The sequence below is a fragment of the Bacillus rossius genome, chromosome 14 (genome assembly GCF_032445375.1).
Source record: "Bacillus rossius redtenbacheri isolate Brsri chromosome 14, Brsri_v3, whole genome shotgun sequence".
Lineage (NCBI taxonomy): Eukaryota > Metazoa > Arthropoda > Insecta > Phasmatodea > Bacillidae > Bacillus > Bacillus rossius.
The window spans coordinates 2,663,363-2,686,939 of NC_086341.1; the positions used below are offsets into that span (position 1 = coordinate 2,663,363).

The 23,577-nt window shown below is 41.6% G+C and overlaps 2 protein-coding genes across 2 annotated transcripts in view; both read left to right on the top strand.

Annotated features, from left to right (window-relative positions):
• LOC134538974 (uncharacterized) overlaps window positions 1-23,290 on the top strand; it is a 34,683-nt gene extending 11,393 nt beyond the window's left edge. The window contains exons 10-12 of the mRNA XM_063380627.1: window positions 3,097-3,235; window positions 13,505-13,624; window positions 17,894-23,290. Coding sequence (XP_063236697.1) covers window positions 3,097-3,235; window positions 13,505-13,624; window positions 17,894-20,610 — 2,976 coding nt within the window. The 3' untranslated portion in view covers window positions 20,611-23,290. The remainder of the gene's footprint in view (window positions 1-3,096; window positions 3,236-13,504; window positions 13,625-17,893) is intronic.
• LOC134538975 (uncharacterized) lies at window positions 9,684-12,867 on the top strand. Its single transcript, XM_063380628.1, has 2 exons — window positions 9,684-9,778; window positions 10,122-12,867. Exon 2 carries the CDS (start codon window positions 10,413-10,415, stop codon window positions 12,147-12,149), a length of 1,737 nt encoding a protein of 578 aa, XP_063236698.1. The 5' UTR covers window positions 9,684-9,778; window positions 10,122-10,412; the 3' UTR covers window positions 12,150-12,867.
• Window positions 23,291-23,577: the final 287 nt, after the last annotated feature.

Here is a 23,577-nt window from a genome sequence, read left to right on the forward strand (position 1 = left end):
CTGTGTTTACTATGCACAGTGAAACCCCTTATTTACGTTACCGTTATTTACGTTTTCCCGTTATTTGCACTATATTCTTCAGGTTCCGTTTAGTTCCCATTTAATCCAATACAATACTTTCACGCGAATTACGTCTCAAAAATTGAATCCATCCCGCTATTTGCGTCATGTAACAACTATAGTAGGCCTAAAAACATTGTGAAAAACGTAACGTTTATAGTCGGCAATGCACATTTTAAATCGCAAAATATCCATATTTTATAACATAAAAAGTTGCTTTTATTTCTAAACATGTAATAATTTAAGCCTAGGCGTGTAAAAGTCCGAGTAATTATAGCAGGAGACAATCTAAAATGCACGAGGGAAAAACGTAAACCCACGAATGTACAAACGTGGCTGATTGTTAAGTTCTGATACTGTATTTATGTCACAACTTAGCCGAAATACTGGTACGAGACAAACTTCACAAGATAAAATGAGCGAAGTCTTGGTAAGTGTTTTATACGTGTTTTATACGTATTTTATAATTTCGGAAGTATTGTACTGACGTAAGCCGGGGCTTCGCCCCATGAGCCTGATCATCCTCCGTTCCCTTTCCCAACACCTTTCCTACCCGGCATTTGTGTCGTAACGTACGTAGCCGTGTGCGATTCAAACTGCGCGCCACGAACTACAGCAAGAGGGCGCTTAGCTGCAGTGCGCCGCACCCCTAAATGTGTTAATTAATATTGTAACCCTTTTTCTTTCATTCTTTTGCCCCAGTGTTTTGTTGCAGTTTACTCATGTATTTCTTTAATTTAAATATTACGTTATAGACGTTGCCCGGGCGGACCCAAATAGGCACGGACTTGGACAAGGGTAGGAATGTTTTATATAAATTTTCAATAACTACGTAAATATTAATGTACTTTAAATTGCCAGTAGTTTTTATATATTTATTAATGTTAATCTATGATTTACTTAACTTTCGCCGGGGCACGGAATCGCAGAATGTTGTAACAGTAATTGTGTTCCGTGCGAAGGGCGCCATGTTGCCACCTGCAAACCATGAGCTCATCCCAGTCTCCTTCTACAGCCGGCCGAGAGCGGACGTCTCTGCAGACACCCCGAGGACTTCACCGTTGATTCACTGAGTAGTAATTCTATAGCTTAATTTATTCGAATCTCTTTCTTTTCATCCTCGGGGCCTCTCTCGGTCGGAGAGACTGTATAAGTATTCAATATTCACTCCTCGGAGTTTTTATAACATCAGTGTAATAAGTAACGACTTGGGGCGGCCACGTGCGTGGTTCGCCTCACCTAATTCGATTCGTGCCTCGGGCGTTTTCTCAGTTGTATCAGTGAAGGAGCGTGTACGGACGTATATCGTGAGTAGAATAAACCAATTAACTGTGTTACGTGTTTTTGTGTTCGGGGGGCCACGTGGGGTCCCAACCTGGCCGGCGGCGTGTGGGACGCCCTGAGAACCCACTGCGGATTAGAAGCGTGCCCGACGCTGAGAGCGGGCTTAGGTAGGGTCGAGAGCTGCGTGTAACATCTAGAGGGCCAATATCTCGCCACACACGGGCCACGTAACACCCTGGGTTAGGGTCTCCAGCCGGGTCCACGTGGTGGCGCCCACTAATTTTCACCGATAATTTTCACTACAACACCGTACGCCCTCAGTACAGTTGACGCATATTTTTTAAACTAACAATTTATTTCTGGGGATCGTAAATAATTAATTATTGGTATCAAGACATCAAGATGAACGTAAACTTGAACATGTCACGGCAGCGAGAAAACTGGTGCGTATACCAATAAACTGGTATTAGAACTGTACAAAACTGGTACACTGGAGGTGGAGCTTATATTTTTTTCCGCTAAGCTCGCATCTATTGGCTGGCTGCTGATGGAAGGTCACGAGTCTGGGCGGAGCGTTGAGTGAGTTATACTGCGCATGCGCAGCTCAGACAACAGAGAGAGAAAGCCGGCGGCTATGCCGCGCCGTAACAACATCTGATCGAGTACAATGACCTTTCTCCGCTCACGGCGCGCTATTGACGGTAAATTTCCAATTTGCTGGGGTGTGTGTGTGTGGGTTTTTTTTTTTTTTTTTTTTTTTTATATACCGTGGTGCAATGCGTATGTGTAATATAGCTCGTATTTGTTATGAACGCTGCAGGATGTGACTGTATTTTAATTTACTTTAACGTATTTCTTACTTTTCCCTTTATTTACACTTTCCCGCTTTTTACACTTTTATACTTTGTCCCCATGAAAAGTGCAAATAAGGGGTTTTGCTGTATATACAGTACCAGTATCACATTTTATGATCACGTATTACTTAATTCAAAGATGTTATCGGGACCTTGTCACAACTTTGTATTGTGTAAAACATTTAGCAAAACTGGGATGTACAAATGTGTAGAATTTTGTACTGGTTTCCCTGAATTAGGTAAGAGGGAATTTTTCTTATCAGACACTAAAGGCAAATATTTATTTATGTACGTATCTATATTTGTAAAATGTCCACCAACAGTCGAGGGCTTTAGCGTAGTGGGCAATACTTATTCAAAAAGGGATAATGTGGTAGGCAGTATCAGCAATTTGCCAACGGACATGAAGCGAGCGTACCACATACTTGCAGTGACCAACACAGATACAAACATATACAAATAAAATGGTAACATCTAAAGATATAAATCACAATAACAATCAATTAAATAAGAATAAAATTTACTGGGAATCAAAGAACAGGAAAACATATACAATCTACAAAAAAAATTTTAGCGATTACATAGTTTATATATAGAATATATTAATAGATAAAAGTATAAAATACATAATATAAAGGTTCAAAGTAAATCATGCCTTTTTCTGAAGCATGCTATTGGATCCTCTTGAAGAAAAGCTTACAATAGAGTTATCAAAAGGTTTTTAAAACAATAAAATAAAAAATTTTCTTTTTAAAAATAGTTAGTCATAATGACAAATCAGTTTGCCCTTATAGACTGTGCCTGACAGTTTGTTCTACTGAAGCATGTTACCCACGTGAGGACTGTTGTTTCTGGTTGACGAGATCAGCTAGCGGTCACGAACTGTTAACTGTTGCAGCTGCAGAGGAGCGTCGGCAAGTTCGTGAAGAGGATAGAAGCCGCCAAGCAACACGCGATCGGTGCGATCGGCTGGACTCTGAAGAAGCGCTTGGAAACGTTTGGCTTCGTGATACGTTACCGCGGCGTCATACACAGCCGTGAGTCATCTGCCGTTTCCTTGTGTTCGTCTGCAGTGAAACTGTGCCTTGTACAGTGCGAGTTGTCACGAGGCCTGACGAGGCAAGGCGCGACAACTATGGACGTGGCTGTTATATCTGGTTTCATTATGCTCAGAGACAAGATTTTGTTTTGTTTGCAATGATTTTAGTGTTTTATATAAATTATATATATATAAATATATATATATATGCTGCATTATTATGGTAAAATAATTTTCAATAAATTGGTCAATAACAGATATAATCAGTACAATAAAAATAAAATAGCTAGGATTTATGGTTTAGTATTAATTCAACTGAAGATGCACAAGAAAACAAAATAAAATTAATTTTTGTGATCCGAGAACTATGGTACAAATTGTTGTCCGGAAATGACGATTCCTTGAATTTCAAACATTAGAAGATTCATCTTTTTATGATTTGAATTAAGTTTTGGTTAAATAGGCCTACTACTTACTTGCATGATATAACTTGCATGGTGTTGCAATTTAGTAAATTAACTTGTATTTCAGTGTTATGCTGTGTTTTGACATGCTTTTAGGTGTTATTTTGTTTCTGTCACAACTCGCCATGTAATATTGTCCCTAATCAGGGCCGGATTTAGAGGTCTGGAGGCCTCAGGGCAACAGAGGAGCGGAGGCCCCCTGGCCCCAAATTATTTTCCAAATAAAATTAACAATTTTTTTCAGTCGACTTTTCCAATAAATAATATGTGAAATCAAGTAGATTCTGTTAGTATTTAAAAAACATGCATAAATATGAGGGCTGATCGCGCATTGCCGGTGATTTCGAGATGTTAACTATGGGCGCCACCACGTGGAAGGGCACGTGGACCCGGCGGAGTCTCTCACTCAGGGCGTGACGTAGCCCAAGTGGGGACGAGTTACCAGCCCTTTCTATCCTAGCTACCCAGACCTGGCCCGCTCTAGGCGTCGGGCACGCCACGCTCCTAGACTCACTCACCACGTGATTAAATAAGTACTCACTTTATATTTATTCTCCAGATTTAATTTCACTAACACGTCTCTCTACACGCCCGTTACACGTTACACATTACACGGTTAAAAAGCCTGAGGCACGAATCGGTTTAGGTGAAGGCATGGTCCACACACGTGGCCATGCTGCAAAGTATACTTATTACACGGTGATGAAAAAACTCGACTGAGACAATTAATTAATTAAACAGCCCGCTGACCGAGAGCTGCCCCGAGGATGACGAACGAAAGCGATTTAAAAAGAATTAACGATACAGAAATTACTTGGTCAGTGATGAACAAAGGTTGAGGTCCCCGGGGTGCTGGCGCGTCTGCTCTCGGTCAGTGACGAAGATCGACTGGGCTGAGCTCATCGCTCGCAGGTGGCAACATGGCGCCCTACGCGCCAACACAATTACCGTTACTGTATTCTACGACTCCGTGCCCCGGCGAAAGTTGAGTAAATTACAGATAAACATTAAAAATATATAAAAATTACTGACAATGGAAAGTTTGTTACTATTTACTTATTTAATGATAATTCATATAAAAGCATTCCTATCCTCGTCCAAGTCCGTGCCTGTTCGGGTCCGCCCGGGCAACGTCTATAGTTATTTAAGGTAACTTATTTAAATTAAAGAAACACAAGTAAACTACACAGCACTGGGGCGAAGATGGATGAAAACAAAAAGGGTTTACAAATAATATTAAAACGTAGCAAATTAGGGGTGCGGCGCACTGCAGCTAAGCGCCCTCTTGCCGGGCTAGACACACACGCACACACGCACGCACGAGCGGGAGGTTTGAATATAGATGGTGGTTGGGCGGTGTCGTATCGGGCTCAAAGGGGCCGCAGGCCCGGACGACGTCAATTGCCCCCTCCGAAAGTAGGCCGATATGACAGAGCCGTTTGACAGATGGTTGGGGGGCGTTGCCTGTGGTGTTTACGTCGCGCACTCCCACGTGGCAATGTTGATGTTTATGTTTGTGCGGGCAGGTGGCAATGTTGACATGACGGACGGACAAGCAATGTTTACACGATGGAAGGGCGAGCAATGTTTACATGATGGCGGCGAGCAATGTTTACAAAATGACAGTTGAGCAATATTTATACTATGGAGGACGATACACACGGACAGAATGGGCGCTGGCTGACTAACCTTGTGGGTGGTGACCCACCAGTTGTCCCGAGCCCCAAATCTGCGTCAGCTGCGGCTGCGGCGGCTGCTGCGTGTGATAGCGTGGCGGTGGCCAGGGCGCCGGCCGGCAGGGGCGGCGGCGGCCAAGGTCAGGCGGCTCGTGGCAGGCGGGCAGCAAGCGCGGGCGGCGCTCGGCACGACCCGGCTCAGCCTCGCCGACAGGCGGGCGCTTCGCGGCCCGTCGTGACAGACGGGTGACAGGTGTCGAAGTCCGGGTGACGGTCACGTTCGGCGGTGGGACGGTCGGGCGTCCCGGCGTCGTGGCGTCGACCTGCATCGCGACAGGCGGATGTAGGGAGCTCAGGCGACTCTTCACGGTGCGGCGTCCCAATGTTGCCAACTTGCGACATTTGGGTGGCGTCTCGTGCGGCAGGGCACTTGACCGGTGTTCCGGTACTGCGGCGATCGGCGTCGGAATCGGGCGTCGTGGCGCCTCGGTCGATTCTGGCGTCGTGTCAGGTGGGCATGTAGGCGGCGTCAGCGTCGGCGTCGCGCGCGTCCGTCTCTTTCGGTCCGGTTCATCCGTCTGTGCCTCGAAGCCAGGCGGGCACAGAGGAGCAAATCCAGGCGGCGGGGCGGCGCTCAGGCGTCTCGGCGTCATGGCCCTGGACATCGTGTCGCAAAGCGTCCTGTTTGCGACTGCGCACTCTGGTAGCGGTGACGACGGCCGGATGACGTCGAAGCCAGGTGGTGGCGACAAGGTGACACGAAGCGTCGGCGTCGAGTCTGGTGGCGTCCGTGGCGAGTCGTGTGGCGGAGACGATGCGGGTTTCGCCGGAAATGACCTTGGTGGCGTCGGGACGGCGGTTCGGTGCGGTGGCGAGGTCATTCCGGCGTCGGGAGGTGTCTCCGACACGAGGCGGGTGCTGGACGGCGTGGCAGACTGCGGTGGGACGGTCGTTGTCGGGCGTCGCTCGGTTGGCTTCGGCGAGTCAAGCGTCATCATAGTCGGGATGAGTGGCGTCAGGTCGGCGAAACGAGGTCTTGCTGGCGATGATGCGTTTGGACCAGCGTCGGGAGACGTCAGGTCGACGAGAGGTGCCGAGGTTGGCGGCTCCAGGACAGGAGGTGCGAGCGGAATTGTCGGCGTCGGGACGGCGAGCGTCGGAGTCGGGATAAGTGGCGTCGGGTCGACGAAACGCAGTGTGGCAGGTGGCGGCGGGATCGGACTTGTGTCGGGAGACGTCAAGTTGATGAGCGTCGGCACGGCGGGCGTCGGCGTCGGGACGACAGGCGTCGGCGTCGGGACGACTGGCGTCTTTGTCAGGGCGGTAGGCGTCGGTATCGTAACACGTGACGGTGCGGGTGACGTCGGGACGTACCTTCGCGGTGCTGGTGTCGGCGTCGTGCGTGAGGAGTCGGCTTGGTGCTGCGGTGACGTTCCGGCAACGGGCGGCGTCCTTGGCACGGGCTGCGTCGGCGAGTCGAGCAGCGTCTTTTCCGGCGTGGTTGGCGTCGGCGTGAGCGGAGTCGTTTTCGGCGTGGTTGGCGTCGGCGTGAGCGGCGTCTTTTTCGGCGTGAGTGGTGTCGGCGTGATCGGAGTCGGTGTCGGCGTGAGCGGCGTCGGCGTTTCGGGAAGCGTCGAGGCGTGTCGTGGAGGATTTTCCAGCGTCTCTGCCTCGTACTGCGCCTGGGTGGCTAGGTAGGCAGTGCACCGTGCGCACGTGAAGGTAAAAAACTTGCGCAGTACGGTCCATTCACGTTCGCCGATACAGCCACGATGCCACAGGCCGGCACATTCCTGGCAGCGGTATCCCTCGCTACTACCTCCGGGACACGACCTAGCTCCACATTTCGTCACGCCGTGTATGCGGTACTCCGTACAGTAGCCACACTCGTATCCGGCGGCGGTCCTGCCATGCAAGTCCCAACTCGGGCGGGGAAAGTAACACCCGATACACTCGTCCGGATACGGATACATATCTACGCACATGGTACTCTGCACACGAACAGTCCTCACGAACACATCAGCACTGTGTTACTTACTGCGCTCGGAGTCCGTTGTTTGTGCGCGGATTCCTGGAAGCGTGCGCTTGGCTGATCACGTGGCTGGCGCGCCAGAGTCCCGCTATGCGCTCCGCGCGAACAATAGTTCCAGCGCGAACTTTAGTTCCGCGCGCTCCGCGTAACAACCGCCTATCTCACACGCTCGTACAGGTCTGGTTTTCGCGGAAGATGTAACTCGCCCCACGCTCTTGGGCGCCATTTGAGGGCTGATCGCGCATTGCCGGTGATTTCGAGATGTTAACTATGGGCGCCACCACGTGGAAGGGCACGTGGACCCGGCGGAGTCTCTCACTCAGGGCGTGACGTAGCCCAAGTGGGGACGAGTTACCAGCCCTTTCTATCCTAGCTACCCAGACCTGGCCCGCTCTAGGCGTCGGGCACGCCACGCTCCTAGACTCACTCACCACGTGATTAAATAAGTACTCACTTTATATTTATTCTCCAGATTTAATTTCACTAACACGTCTCTCTACACGCCCGTTACACGTTACACATTACACGGTTAAAAAGCCTGAGGCACGAATCGGTTTAGGTGAAGGCATGGTCCACACACGTGGCCATGCTGCAAAGTATACTTATTACACGGTGATGAAAAAACTCGACTGAGACAATTAATTAATTAAACAGCCCGCTGACCGAGAGCTGCCCCGAGGATGACGAACGAAAGCGATTTAAAAAGAATTAACGATACAGAAATTACTTGGTCAGTGATGAACAAAGGTTGAGGTCCCCGGGGTGCTGGCGCGTCTGCTCTCGGTCAGTGACGAAGATCGACTGGGCTGAGCTCATCGCTCGCAGGTGGCAACATGGCGCCCTACGCGCCAACACAATTACCGTTACTGTATTCTACGACTCCGTGCCCCGGCGAAAGTTGAGTAAATTACAGATAAACATTAAAAATATATAAAAATTACTGACAATGGAAAGTTTGTTACTATTTACTTATTTAATGATAATTCATATAAAAGCATTCCTATCCTCGTCCAAGTCCGTGCCTGTTCGGGTCCGCCCGGGCAACGTCTATAGTTATTTAAGGTAACTTATTTAAATTAAAGAAACACAAGTAAACTACACAGCACTGGGGCGAAGATGGATGAAAACAAAAAGGGTTTACAAATAATATTAAAACGTAGCAAATTAGGGGTGCGGCGCACTGCAGCTAAGCGCCCTCTTGCCGGGCTAGACACACACGCACACACGCACGCACGAGCGGGAGGTTTGAATATAGATGGTGGTTGGGCGGTGTCGTATCGGGCTCAAAGGGGCCGCAGGCCCGGACGACGTCAAATATAATCGGAGACAAGAATTATATGAAATTAAATTTTAGTGTTAATGAATATTTCTGTTAATATTTAACAATAATATAATCATGTATGTACAAAGTACTGTAGGTAAAGGTAAAACCGCTGGAAAAGAATATCAAAGGATTTGTGGGGGCCCTCCGTTTGTGGAGGCCCCGGGGCTTTCGCCCTGGTTGCCCTCCCCTAAATCCGGCCCTGTCCCTAATTATGCATCACGGATGTTGTTGTGAGAAGTTAAAAATGGTGTACACCTTCGCACAGCTTACTGCAGTGGGCACTATGCATCCTAGTGTCATCACTCCACAGCGACTGCACATAATGTTGTCACAAACACTACTCTTACTTGACGTATTTACCGTCACGGCGTCACCCTCTGTCTCTAGATGAAACAGTTGAAGCCAGGTTGGAATGAAGTGCCACGTGGCTGGGAAAAAGTTTGGCCTCTATCTAAATACAACTGGCAGTTGACCAAATAGTTTTTTAAAACAGTCGACCAACCAGAGCAGGGCTCCAGGAATCGGCACGCCAAACAGCAGTTGAACAAAACGAGGTTTCGGAAGTGTTTGTTTGGATGCGTCGTCCCACCTCGGCTGTGAGAAACACCCATTCTATGGAGAATCCTCCTCCTGTTAAAAAATACCCTTTCTGTGGTTAAGTCCCAGTCAGATGTGCAGATTTGCCGGACTTCAGTTCTTTGATGTTGTAACTTTTCTGGCAGAAAGCAGGATGTTGTATGGCTTTCATTTTAACATGGTGAGAATCAAAATTACTAATGTAATACCGTAAAACGGGGTGAGAATGTGACAACACACATTTCTGTCCTTGAGTGCACTCCTGGTGAGTCACAGCAAAGTTATTTTTTCGATCGATTAATCGTTGAATTCTTTAGATTTCGATACATGCGATGGAAGTGTTTTTGTTGTCATACTATCTATGGCCTATTTGTATGAATTTTTTCTGCAAAGTTGGTAAATAAACGTGTTGTTTAAATATAGAAAAAGTGTTCCAGAAAAGGGATATTCCGATGTTTCATACATAAAGGTAAAATTGGTTTTTGTTAACTACAATTAATACCAAGTTATTTGCTGTATAAATTATCTGAATATTATGAAACTGTAATTTTTGAAAGAAGGTTAAGTAAAAAATGTGCATTTGAAGGGGTGAAAATGTGACATCAGTGTCACCAATTCCAATTTTAAAAAGTCACAAAATCCCTCATAACATAGACAAGATATTCAAATTATCAGAAAGACTAACTAAAATAAATAATTTAAGATTTTAGAAAGACTTATAACTTTATGTTAAATGCTTTATCAGCGACATTTTGTAAGATTGTTTATTTATCAAAGTTCTTTGGTATTGATGTTTTTGTTCATTCTTTCAGAATTACCTACAGTTTTTACCTGGTAGTTGTTTCCAGTATGCCACGCAATTACAAAAAAAAAGTTGGCGGCAGAACGTATCGTAATTGGACAGATGACCAATTAAAGGCTGCAATTGAAGACATTAAATCTAAAAGAGAGAGTCTACGTTCAGCTTCTGAAAAGTCTGTTAACATTTGATTTCTATCATAATTAATTTTAAAGTTATTGTATAAAATATTAGGAGCACAAAGATAATGTTAATCGTTTAAATTTTCAGATATGGGATCCATAAAAACACTTTGTGGAAAAAAATGCATGGCGAATTGTCATCCAAAACAGGCGGACAACCTGTACTAACAGAGGAGGAAGAAAACGTAATTGTTGCTCATCTCATCACTGTTGCAACTTTTGGCTTCCCCTTCACCATTTTGGATCTTCGATTGGTGGTCAAATCATACCTTGACAGGTTAGGGCGAATTGAAAGAAGATTCCAACGTAACTTACCAGGTAAAGATTGGGCAGATTTGTTTTTGAGACGCCATAAAAAGGAGCTAACTCAGCGGACAGCTCGTCCCATTTCACGAGTTCGTGCTGCATTAGATAAGGATGTTATTGTTGAGTATTTTAACCATTTAGGCAACAGTATTGATGGAGTGCCTCCTTCTCATATATGGAACTATGATGAGACGAATATAACGGACGACCCTGGAAATAAGAAAGTACTCGTCAAGAGAGGAACCAAATATCCCGATCAAATTAAAAATTCCACTAAGGCTTCAGTTTCTGTAATGATGTGTGGGAATGCAGCAGGGGAAATGGCCCCACCTTATGTCACCTACAAGGCTGAAGGACTCTATCAAAGTTGGACTGAGGGAGGACCACGTGGCACACGCTATAATCGCTCGAAAAGTGGTTGGTTTGATGCTAGGATATTTGAGGATTGGTTTGAGGGATTGATGCTCCCTATACTAAAAAAGCAAGATGGTGTTAAAATTTTAATAGGAGATAATTTAAGTTCTCACATAAATTATCATGTTGTTGAACTGTGTGAAGCTAATAACATAAGGTTTGTAGCATTGCCTCCCAATTCCACACACTTGTTGCAGCCATTAGATGTAGGGTTCTTTAGACCAATGAAGGGAGCATGGAGGAACATTTTAAATGAATGGAAAGAAAGTGACCAAGGTAGGAAGCTGAGAACAATCCCCAAAGAGAGTTTTCCTGTTTTTCTGAAAATGTTAGTTGAAAATCTAAAAGAGAAGAGCAGCCAGAATTTAAAATCAGGTTTTCAAGCATGTGGCATAGTTCCTCTAAATCAGGACGCTGTTCTCAAAAAACTTGTTGGCAACGAGATGGCTTCAAGTGATCTCCGTGAACATGTGGCAGAGTCCTTTCTGAATGAGATGGAAAAGAAAAGAAAATCAGTTGTTTGTGTTGTGCAAAGGAAAAGGAAGAAAATTGATTTGCCACCTGGAAAAGGTTTCACCACCGCTGACATTCCTCACATGATCCAATCTCAACCTACCACTCTGATGGAAATTCAAGAGCAGCAACCTTCCACCTCTGGAGTAGTTCAAGAGATTCGGCAGAAGCCTCGTCAAACGAGCGGGACAAGGAAAAGGAAGGCCATAAAAAGGAAACAAAAAGATTTCTCATCTGAAGAGGAAGAGGAGAGTGAGAAAATAATTGATGATGAAAGTGAAGACAGCGTAACAAGCAATTTTTTTCAAGATTCTTCTAATTATTCTGAGGAGGACAAGTCTGAGGATGAACAAGAACCCCTCACTCCAGCACCTGTCTCTGAACCGCAGTACGTAAAAGGAGATTATGTAGTGGTGACATATGAGGGAAAAAATTATCCTGGTATTGTCATTGACCTGGATGATGATGATATTCATGTATCGACTATGATTCCCGGTGGAAAGTACTGGAAATGGCCAGAAAAAGTCGATTCAATTTGGTACAAACGTCATGCTGTTTTATTCAAAGTTCCCCCACCTCGACAAATAAGTAAAAGAGCAGTGTTTTGCATAGACATGAAGCCTTAAATACACGTTGATGAATTGTAAACATTTTGTATTAACTTTATAATTGTATTGTGTCAATGTATGGTCTGTATCAGTAAATCACTGTATCGTAGTTCATTGTATTAAGCTAAAATGTTTTTGTGTATGTTTAACTTTATTTTTTCTTCAATGAACATGTGTTTTGTGGTCTAAAATATATTGATTACTTATTTTTGTAAAGCAAAATGTAATTTATGGGGTTAGAATGTGACACTACTAACTTAGCAGCAAATATAATACAATATTGCTAACGTCACATTCTCACCCCACTCATTGGGGTGAGAATGTGACAAACAATTGTTTTAATAAAAACATTTTAAATACATTTTTGAAAATATCAATTTTCAGAAAAGTAAGAAAAAGGTGTTATCCATCATAAATAAAATTTTCAGTCCATAAATATAAATACTGTAGTTAGGGCAAGTCAAAAACTAAGAAACCTGTCACATTCTCACCCCGTTTTACGGTAATAAAAAAGGTTTTTTTAATTATGTGTAATACATGTATAACAAATATCATAAGTTAAGTTAATAGAGTACAAAAGCAATAAGAAAGTGGTTTTCTATAGCCTGTTTTCTAAATGGGGACCAGATTCCTTGTTCCTGAAAACAACAAAAAAAAAAAAACAATTTGTGCATGTACTTACATAAGCGCATTAGTTACAAGTTATATGTACTTACTTGGCGTGATTAAAAAAAAACTTATTTTTTTTGCCAATAATTATTTTTAAAAAAAGACGAGTAATATTACGGTTGGTGAAGTATAAATTTGATCAAGTTAAAATAAGCCATTTTAATATTAATATAAACATTTGTATAAAATTTAATATTTTACTAAGTAAACTTATCAAGGTAAATTTCAATTACTAATGAAAATCAGAAATACTCTGAATGTTTATTCTTGTTCATTAGTTTTAATTATTTATTAAATTATATTCTAATAATTTATCACGCAAATAAATTGTACATACGGAACATGAGAACTCACTTATATAAAATAATGTTTAAATTTGAAAATATGTTGAACTTTCTCATGCACAAATATACATTGGAAAAGAATATTTAATGATTTGATTGCACTTTTTTTTGTTTAACTTACTCTTATCAATATATGTAGTACTGTTTTAAGTGAATATTTTAAGTGTCTTACCGAAAATTGTTGTAGGAGTTGATCGACATTATTGTGCTTAACATGTAGGTACTTTTATTGCGTGTGTTTAATCTTAATGATGATAAGATGAAATTTTCAATTTTCACGCCACCACGAACCCTTGGCCCCAGTTACTGGGCGACACGGGCGCGAGGCTGAAGTGTGCCGTGCTTCCGTGCTGTTCCCAGAGCTGCAGGACTGGAAGGACAAGCAGGAGCTGCCTGCCTCGTACGAGGGCTTGCCGCTCGTGTCCCAGGACAGCGACGCGGACCACAGCGGCTCGGAGGACATCTTCCTCACCCGGATAGGTACCGTTGCCCCTCTGCCTCTTCGGGAACTGTTCACTTTTCAATTTTGCAATTTTGACGTGAAAACGTCTAATAAATCTATGAACGCCCGTTTGCACATTGTCCCGTTACACACATTGTCCCGTTACACACATTGTCCCGTTACACACATTGTCCCGTTACGCTCATTGTACGCTCGCGCCGCATCTATCTCTCTTCCACTCGATTGGAACAACCATCGATTTGACTTTTTCGAGGCACATTAAACTTGAAACACTCCCATTCGTTTCCTACTTTTCCTTATCATCGTCCTATCCTTAACAGAATAACACAGATTGGAAGAAGTTAAACAGCAAACACGTATAAAAGTTACAGTTAAAATAATCTGTCCTTTAAAGTAATAAACATATTTGAATTAATGAGTGCAAATAAATGTAAATTTATCAATTAAATTGTAGATTTCATTCCACTCCTTCTTTGTATCCATACAAAATAGTGATAATTCAAAAAAAAATTATTTAATTTTATTCATTAAAGTATTCAATCATTTCATCAATGTTTTGTTATGACGTTGTCACGTTAAACTATCGTCCGTAAACCGACTTTACAGACAACCAATTTTTTTATTAGGCTCATTGTTACATTTTAACATTAGTACATTTTTCACACCCAATAATACTTAAAAGATTTATTTTGGTTGTTCCAAAAAGTTAGACATACTTATAACAAAATAATATTGTACAAGTGCATCATGTTTCAGTCAAAATTACACTGTTTTGCAAAAATTAGTATCATGGAACAATTAAGTGTTTTTTTTTTTTTTTTAATCATGTTGTTTTAAAGAAATTGGCTTGAAAATAAAAAAAATAAAATGTAGCCTCTACTCAGGGCGAGCAGGAGGTAAATGACAGGATGGGTGTTTCGACCGTAGGGTTTTGGGAACAAGATTTATTGGGGTATCGTACACAGAGGCCTTAGGCTGCGTTGTCTGGGGCAGAAATGTTTTCCCTTGGTTATTGGCCTCCGCTGATGTCTCAGCTCGGTGCTGTAAACAAACATGGATGCACAGGAAAAAATGTGGCTATTTCTATGTACGTAATGTGTTTTATTACACTCTTACTTTATTACTTTCGGCATGGCACGACAACACGTTCACGTCCGTTCTGGCTGCAAGTTTAAAATTATTGCCAGTGACACGTTTTACAAGCATGTGTATTGCTTAAAATGCCCAAGTTTCGTGAGGTGTAAATTGTAATATTCTTCTGAGCATAGTTTGTCTATGCCAGGAGGTAAAACAAAGTTACAGGAGAATCCCGTTATAGCGAGCACGGTAATAGCGAGAACACGGCTATAACGAGGTCGTTTTGAGGAATTTACGGCGTGATCGCGTGAAGCGCACTTTGGTTGTCTGCTTTATCTCCACCCCTCTCGTTCGCCACTTGACATCTTGCCGTTGACAGCTGTCACATTCTTCAGCCTTGCAGTCGCCACCTAAGTGCGTGGCTTTAAAAATAGAATCCCGTCCTTTCTTTATTTTATCAAACTTCCGCTTGGCTTCAAGGCCAAAGTATGCTCGACTCGAATAAACCAAACCTTTGAATATACATATACTTGTACACATTTCTTATTATTTAGAAAATAGACAAAATAGATTTTTTCCTGCCATTAAACATAACAATGTGCCCTTTTTTTTAAATATAAATGCTCTTAATTAATTTGTTGGGACATTTTCATTAACGAATAATAACATTGTTTATAACTATGTTAGGCCAAAAAAGTCAGAGCCGTCTTTATACTTGTTGCTAATTGATCGCGTTAATAATACACAAATATTTATAAACTTGTTTGGGATTATTTCAGTCGTGACACGTTTCCAAACACGTCACGTTATTTATTTTACTATCTGACAAATAGTAGGCACTACCGTATTTATTTCCGAATCGCTCGGACAGTTTTCTTGTTACTTTTGTTTCGGTCAGTTGTTGGGGTATCTGTCCGGGAAGTGGATGGTTTGAGTTTAATCCCAAATTTATTTTCAAAAAAAGTTTACAGGGTTCTTTAAATGAAAAAAGTATAGTTTTCCAACGACTATTTTGTTTGAGTCGTACGTGCGTTGCCGCACTCCTGCCTTATTGTAAGGAATTAAATCGTCGCGCTACACTAGCGCCACCTGTTAGCAACATCCCGAACCAACATGGCCGCCAGCAGACAGCCCGCGTCAACAATAGATAGCAGCACAATGCTGCGTCGGCCGCGGGCCAAGCCGAGTAATCGATTGCGGGCTGAGATGCTATACTTACGTGGTGTGGTAGGATATTCTGGTTATTTTGACGCAATCTGTGATTGCATCCGTACTTGTGGAGTATCGTTTTAAAGATAATTCCCACATCTGCTCACAGAAATTAAGATTTCATTAATATAACCTGTTATTTTCCAATTATACAGGTTTAAACACAATTTTTATGCTATTTTTGGTAAATTTTTATTTTTTGGGGGCCAAAATCTGTCCAATTCGGTTATAGCGAGGATCAAACCCGGAACTGTGACATCTCGCTATAACGGGACTCAAGTGTATTTAATCAAAACATAAAAAAGGGACATCAGAGCACAGTTAGCTGCTGAGGGCAGCAGACTAGGTTTGACCATGCTTTTGAGGTCAACTTATGAGCTCAATAACGTGTAATACAGAAATCACTGGTCGTAAAATCTCTGAACAGGGGATAATCATACAAGGGCGAAGTCAACCACAGGACCACACTAAATCAAAAAGGTAGAGATTGGTGAAGACGAGAACTATGGGCCCACAGTGTGCGGACACGGGTGATCTCTGAGCTTTCTCCTTCCAGCCTGCATGGGTTCCGAAGTAGCTCCGCGCCATGTAGTAATGAATTTACATGAACGTGTTAGCAGTGCTGCTTATTTGTCAAAATAAACCATTAAGAATCCCAACATGAGTATTTAAAATATGGTACATGTTACTGTAGCACATGCTCTGTGTAGACTTACCACCGCCCATGCACTGCACGGTACAGGTGGAAACACACGAAGGGGCAGGACTCGATCAGACGTGAAGAGCAGAGAGGGTCGTCCTCGACACAGATTTTTAGGTATTACCAGGACGTAACTATTCTGTCGTGACACAGTCGTGTGTTAGCAGTCCCACAAATAACCACCGTCTCCCGGACACACCTCATGTGCTAGGTCCACCTCACACCGTCCTGATGCTCTCAGTCAGCCATCAGCCGTCATTCCTGCTGCTGCTCTCGTCTTGCACTCACAACACATCACATCAGCCACCACAGTTCATCCTTTTCCGCAAAGCCTGTCTCTTGGACACGTGTGTTCATACCAGTCAGTTATGTGGATATGTTACAGCATCATCATTATTATTATTCCATAAGGTGGAACACATTATACATTAAATTCATTTAAAACAAATATATGTATTACATTGATAATGATTTTGAATTAATTAAGGGGGATCGTTCTCTGCCCTATAAATTCTAAAAGCAGCTGCCCATTAACTACAATGCTCAGATTTATAGGCTAATTTCAGCTGTATGCATGTGAAATGGATCTCGTCAGGAGAGTTTGCGTACAATGTGTGAAGCGCCACTGTTTGAGATTTATCGGAGTGAACGCCCGGCTAGGCCGCTCTCCAGGGTGTGACGTCACCCATGTAGCACAAGGACTGGAGGGGTTTTTTTTTTTTTTTTTTTTTTTTCCTTCATCTCGTGTGAAACTCAAATGATGAAACACTCCCTGCCACTGGTCTCACCACCTCACGACGTTTCAACAATAATACACTCCATTCAAAGTTCCTTTCTGTTTTTTATCTGTTTTTATTATTACATAACTTCACTCGATACATCAGCGCCCAACTGTCCCTAATGCTTGCCAGCAGCGTGCCGGCTCTCTTCACGGACGTAAAATGCCAGGGTTACGCCTGTTACTAAGGCAACGAAACACTGATAAAATAAACACACAAGCAAGATGTTTATCTACATAGACAAATAGTAAGCAGGAAATGTAGTTGGTGCCATCCAAAAGTAATTAATGAAAATATTGGTTATTGTAATTAAAATTACTATAATTATTACGACATGAAAACTCTTTAAGGATGTAGACAAGCACGAAATTGCATGAAATGCACTGCTTGGACCAACAGTGCTTCAGAGTTAGACGAGGGCACAGTTAATGTCACATGTAGTTGCAGCAACACTGCCTTGGAACTACACTAGTGCTGTTGGCTTGGCACGTACCTGCATGGTTTGTGTGGTGTGCTTACAGCGTCTGCCAGCCAGAACTCCCAGTCATCTTCACGCACGAGAGGCGTGGTGCCCCGCAAGACCGGCAGAAAGTCCACGGAGAAGGAAACACAGCTGCCTGACAAAGACAAAAATTTGAGCCAGGGTAGTGTCTCTTCTCAAAAAAAGGGCAGCCAGTCACAGAAACTGAGTGCTTCTTCAAGCACACACAAAAAAATAAGTCAAGAAAGCAGCTCTTCACAGAAAACTAACAGCCGAACTGACAAACAGAAAGAGTCTTCTGTTAAACCCGGAAATATGATCCAAGATAGTAGCACTTCATGCAAAATTGATGGCCAAGCAAAGAAACGGAGTAAAACTTCTAAACGAAACGATTTGAATAAAGATACACATTCTATTGCAAAAGATGACATTCAGCTCCAGAAGTCAAGCGAGTCTTTACACAAATGCAAAAATTTAGACCAGAATCACATTTCAGGTCAAGAAAGTAATATTAAGTCCAAGAAAGTGGCAAAGTCTTCACGCAAGCGCAAGATTGTGAGTGATGAAGGCATCCTTGTGCAGAAAAATTTGGGCAAAGATGGCATTTCTTCTCAAGAAAGTGATATTAAGTCCAAGAAAGTGGCCAAGTCTTCACGCAAGCACAAGATTGTGAGAGATGAAGGCATCCTTGTGCAGAAAAATTTGGGCAAGGATGGGATTTCTTCTCAAGAAAGTGATATTAAATCCAAGAAAGTGACCAAGTCTTCACGCAAACATAAGGTTGTGAGTGATGAAGGCATCTCTGTGGAGAAAAAATTGGACCAGGAGGGCATTTTAGCTCAAGAAAGTGATATTAAGTCCAAGAAAGTAGCCAAGTCTTCTCAAGAGTACAAAATCATAAGTGATGAAGACGGCTCGGTGGAGAAAAATTTGGACCAGGAGGCCATTTCTTCTCAAGAAAGTGATATTAAATCCAAGAAAGTAGCCAAGTCTTCTCATGAGCACAAAATCATTAGTGATGAAGGCATCTCTGTGGAGAAAAATTTGGACCAGGGTAGCATTTCTTCTCAAGAAAGTGATATTAAGTCCAAGAAAGAAGCCAAGTCTTCTCACAAGCACAAAATCATAAGTGATAAAGGCATCTCTGTGGAGAAAAATTTGGACCAGGGTAGCATTTCTTCTCAAGAAAAGGATAATAAGTCCAAGAAAGTAGCCAAGTCTTCTCACGAGCACAAAATCATAAGTGATAAAGTCATCTCTGTGAAGAAAAATTTGGACCAGGGTGGCATTTCTTCTCAAGATAGTGATATTAACTCCAAGAAAGTGGCCAAGTCTTCACACAAGCGCAAGATTGTGAGTGATGAAGGCAGCTCTCTGAAGAAAAAATTGGACCAGGATGGCATTTCTTCTCAAGAAAGTGATACTAAGTCCAAGAAAGTAGCCAAGTCTTCTCACGAGCACAAAATCATAAGTGATGAAGGCATCTCTGTGGAAAAAAATTTGGACCAGGGTAGCATTTCTTCTCAAGAAAGTGATAATAAGACCAAGAAAGTAGCCAAGTCTTCTCACGAGCACAAAATCATAAGTGATGAAGGCATCTCTGTGGAGAAAAATTTGGACCAGGGTAGCATTTCTTCTCAAGAAAGTGATAATAAGTCCAAGAAAGTAGCCAAGTCTTCTCACGAGCACAAAATCATAAGTGATGAAGGCATCTCCGTGGAGAAAAATTTGGACCAGGGTAGCATTTCTTCTCAAGAAAGTGATAATAAGTCCAAGAAAGTAGCCAAGTCTTCTCACGAGCACAAAATCATAAGTGATGAAGGCATCTCCGTGGAGAAAAATTTGGACCAGGGTAGCATTTCTTCTCAAGAAAGTGATATTAAGTCCAAGAAAGTAGCCAAGTCTTCTCATGAGCACAAAATCATAAGTGATAAAGTCATCTCTGTGAAGAAAAATTTGGACCAGGGTGGCATTTCTTCTCAAGATAGTGATATTAACTCCAAGAAAGTGGCCAAGTCGTCACACAAGCGCAAGATTGTGAGTGATGAAGCCAGCTCTCTGAAGAAAAATTTGGACCAGGATGGCATTTCTTCTCAAAAAAGTGATATTAAGTCTAAGAAAGTGGCCAAGTCTTCACACAAGCGCAAGATTGTGAGTGATGAAGGCAGCTCTCTGAAGAAAAAATTGGACCAGGATGGCATTTCTTCTCAAGAAAGTGATACTAAGTCCAAGAAAGTAGCCAAGTCTTCTCATGAGCACAATATCATAAGTGATAAAGTCATCTCTGTTGAGAAAAATTTGGACAAGGATGGCATTTCTTCTCAAGATGGTGATATTAGTTCCAAGAAAGTAGTTAAGTCTTCTCATGAGCATAAAATCATAAGTGATGAAGACAGCTCTGTTGAGAAAAATATGGACCAGGGTAGCATTTCTTCTCAAGAAAGTGATAATAAGTCCAAGAAAGTAGTTAAGTCTTCTCATGAGCATAAAATCATAAGTGATGAAGGCATCTCTGTGGAGAAAAATTTGGACCAGGGTGGCATTTCTTCTCAAGATAGTGATATTAAGTCCAAGAAAGTGGCCAAGTCTTCACACAAGCGCAAGATTGTGAGTGAAGATGGCAGCTCTGTGGAGAAAAATTTGGTCCAGGATGGAGTTTCTGTCCTAGAAAGTGATATTAAGCCCAAGAAAGTGCCCAAGTCTTCAAGCAAGCACAAGATCATAAGCGATGAAGGCAACTCCACGGAGAAAGTGTAACAGTTAATAAGGAGAGGTTTTTAACAGTTAAGTTGGAATAACTCTTACAACACAGCAGCATATATATTAATTTTTATTTCCCTGGAAAAAAAGTTATTATTTAAAGTTATACATAGTTTTGATAACTATCCTTTAGTTTTATAAATACAGTGTGGTACTGTATGTGACATGTCTGTCTTCAGTAGTTCTTAGTACTTCTTTTAACTCGATATTTTTATTAGTTATGTGAGTGATACTACCAAAGGTTTGTGAGCCGTACCTGAAAGTGATGGCGAGATCTCATGTTCCAAGACTGACGATGACAATGGAAGTGCTTACGGTCGCCCCTGGAACAGGCGTCGCGTCGGGACTGAAATTTAAGATTTGGTGGCAAGAGGTCTGCTGCTACTTCTCAATACGTCTCAATACGTCTGTCCAGCTTCCGTCCTCCCGCCATCACAATGCTGCTTGCGGGCACGCCCCGTGTTGAGCCGTGCCACGCGCAGAGCTCGTCACGTGTTCTTTTCCTGTGTCAGTGCCTTAGCTGCACTGAGGCAGTCGTCATTGCCACGGGCCAACTTTAAGGGAATAAATAACACTTGTGTCTGCGACATAGGGATTAATATTTTAAAAGCTTTTATGATTTATTACATGTAAGTTTTAACGACTTAAGCTTTTAAAATTTTTAAAGAGTTAACATAAATTTGAAGAAGAAAAAATTGTTTTTAAATTTTTGTTTTGTGCCCGACAACGTGACTTTTGTTACCATGCTTAAGAATTTACATTCTATTTTTAAGTAAAGTTTTTAGAAACTATGGTGAAACTTACCCAAAGTTGGGCTGTGCAATATTTAACATGTGGCATTTTGTGTTAGTGTGTTAGGTAGGTAACTGTTTGTGCCATGTTGTCAGTCGGTCTTATAAGTTTGTGTCTGTGTTGTTTTGTTCGTGTGGCTTGAAGAGTGCAGTGGCATGTTAGCTGGCATGCATTTATTTTCTTGCTGGCTTCTTGTGTTCACGTGTGTGGAAGTACAAGAGCTGTTCTGCTCGTATCGTCCTCCTGTCTGTTCTCTTCCGCTGGTTGCCGCATCTCGTACGGCAACAGAGCGGCAGGTCTGTTTGAACCACACAGCTGTGATTACTACGTGGTTCTGGCAGTAATTGGAGTCTCTTTTAAAAACTGCTCTCTTTTAAATTTTAGCCACGATTTTATAACAGCAAGAAGGAAAATTAAATATTTTTTTTTAAATATATATGTTTTATTTTAGTAAGGACAAGATTATATGGTGAGTTGCGATAAAACCAAAATAACACCGCAAAGCATTACAATTCAACATTTAACACTGAAGTGCAAGCTAATATACCGTTTAGCACCAAAATGTTACTAAAACATCAAATCAGTAACCAGTTTTACAAAACTAACTAAAATTGAAATATATTTTTCTCTTTTATTATGGTATTGTATGTAATTTATTTAGCATGAATTTTGTACCAAAATTATTTGAACTAAATGAAATAGATAAATCAGCATTACATTATTTGATCTTGCGTTTCTTATTAGTAATATTTTTTGTACATTAATTGCATTGGCACATTTTTCAAACACAAAAATTTGCAGATTCATATTTATTTTTCTGAGCAGTTTGTTTATAGAGATGCTTATTACTAATGATTTTATTGTATAAGTGCATCATGTGTCAGTCAAAATGAGATCATTTTGGTAAAATAAGTATTAAGAAATATTTTAGTTTCATTTTTGTTGAATAATATACAAATTTACCAATTATGACAATGTATAAAAGTAAAAAAAAAAAAAGGGATTTGATCTAAATATAAAACCATAAAATCTTGTCCTTAATCATTAGTTCCTTACATTGCTCTGTGGCAGGATTTGGGTTAACGGGAAACAGAGAGAGATATCCAGTTTTCAGAACACAGTTTCCCACAGTTGGGCATAAGCGCCGCAGTTATCTGAGACTCGACTCGCATGCTTGTAGTCATTGTTCATGGCCTTGTGTTTGCAACGCGACTGATTGAATACATCTCAGATCCTATGTATTTTTATTATTAAATTTAATCAGTCTATAGCCAATACCTGCAGAAATTGCTAAAATCCTACAGAGAAACATGTGATTTTGGGTTTTTAATATTGCATTGTTTTATTCATATTAATAAAATTTTAATAATAAGAGTGACAAGAAAATGTTAAAATTTGAAAATATGTTGAACTTTCTAATGCACTAATAAACAATAGAAAAGAATATTGAGTGATTTGATTGCAGGTTTTTGTTTAACTTACTCTTATCAATATTATGGAGTAGAATCAAGGAACCTAGCCCATCTGCTACTTACTATTCAAACGTACTATGTTGAAAAAAGCCAATACGTATTATATTGTGTTTTTATCTGTTTGTTTGCTACATTCAGGCTTAATATGTTGTACATATTATGTTAAAAGAACTTATTTCAAAGCAGTTTTTAACCAAGTGGTTTTTAGAAATGGATTTGTTAACTAAGAATATTAAAGCATAACTTGTTGGGAAATATTTTTAAAGCACTGCTGAATGTTTTTATTTTAGAACTACATTTGTTGATAAATTATGTTTTTTACTTCTATTTTTAGTTTTGATTTGTTTTTAATTTATTAGCCTTATTTGTATCACATCGTACAGTCTGTGGTAATAAAGTATTATGTAGTGCAATTATTGTGTCTCTACTATGATGTGTCGGTTATGTGTTTGCAATTATCCTACGTCAGCGAGGGGAAGTTTTAAAGAATCCATTCTCATTGGTAGTTATTTTCAAGTTATAATAGTTACATCAGAAATTTTAGAGATAGCAGCACTGTCGCACAATACTGGTACTGTCTAAGTTGTGATTATTAGGGGCAGGCATTTTTCGTACCAGCGGTTTCTTGTGATTGGCGGCCGTCTGCGAGAGAAGTCGTTGCCTCATTTGACCGAGCCTCTCAGTACGTGTTTGCTTCCAC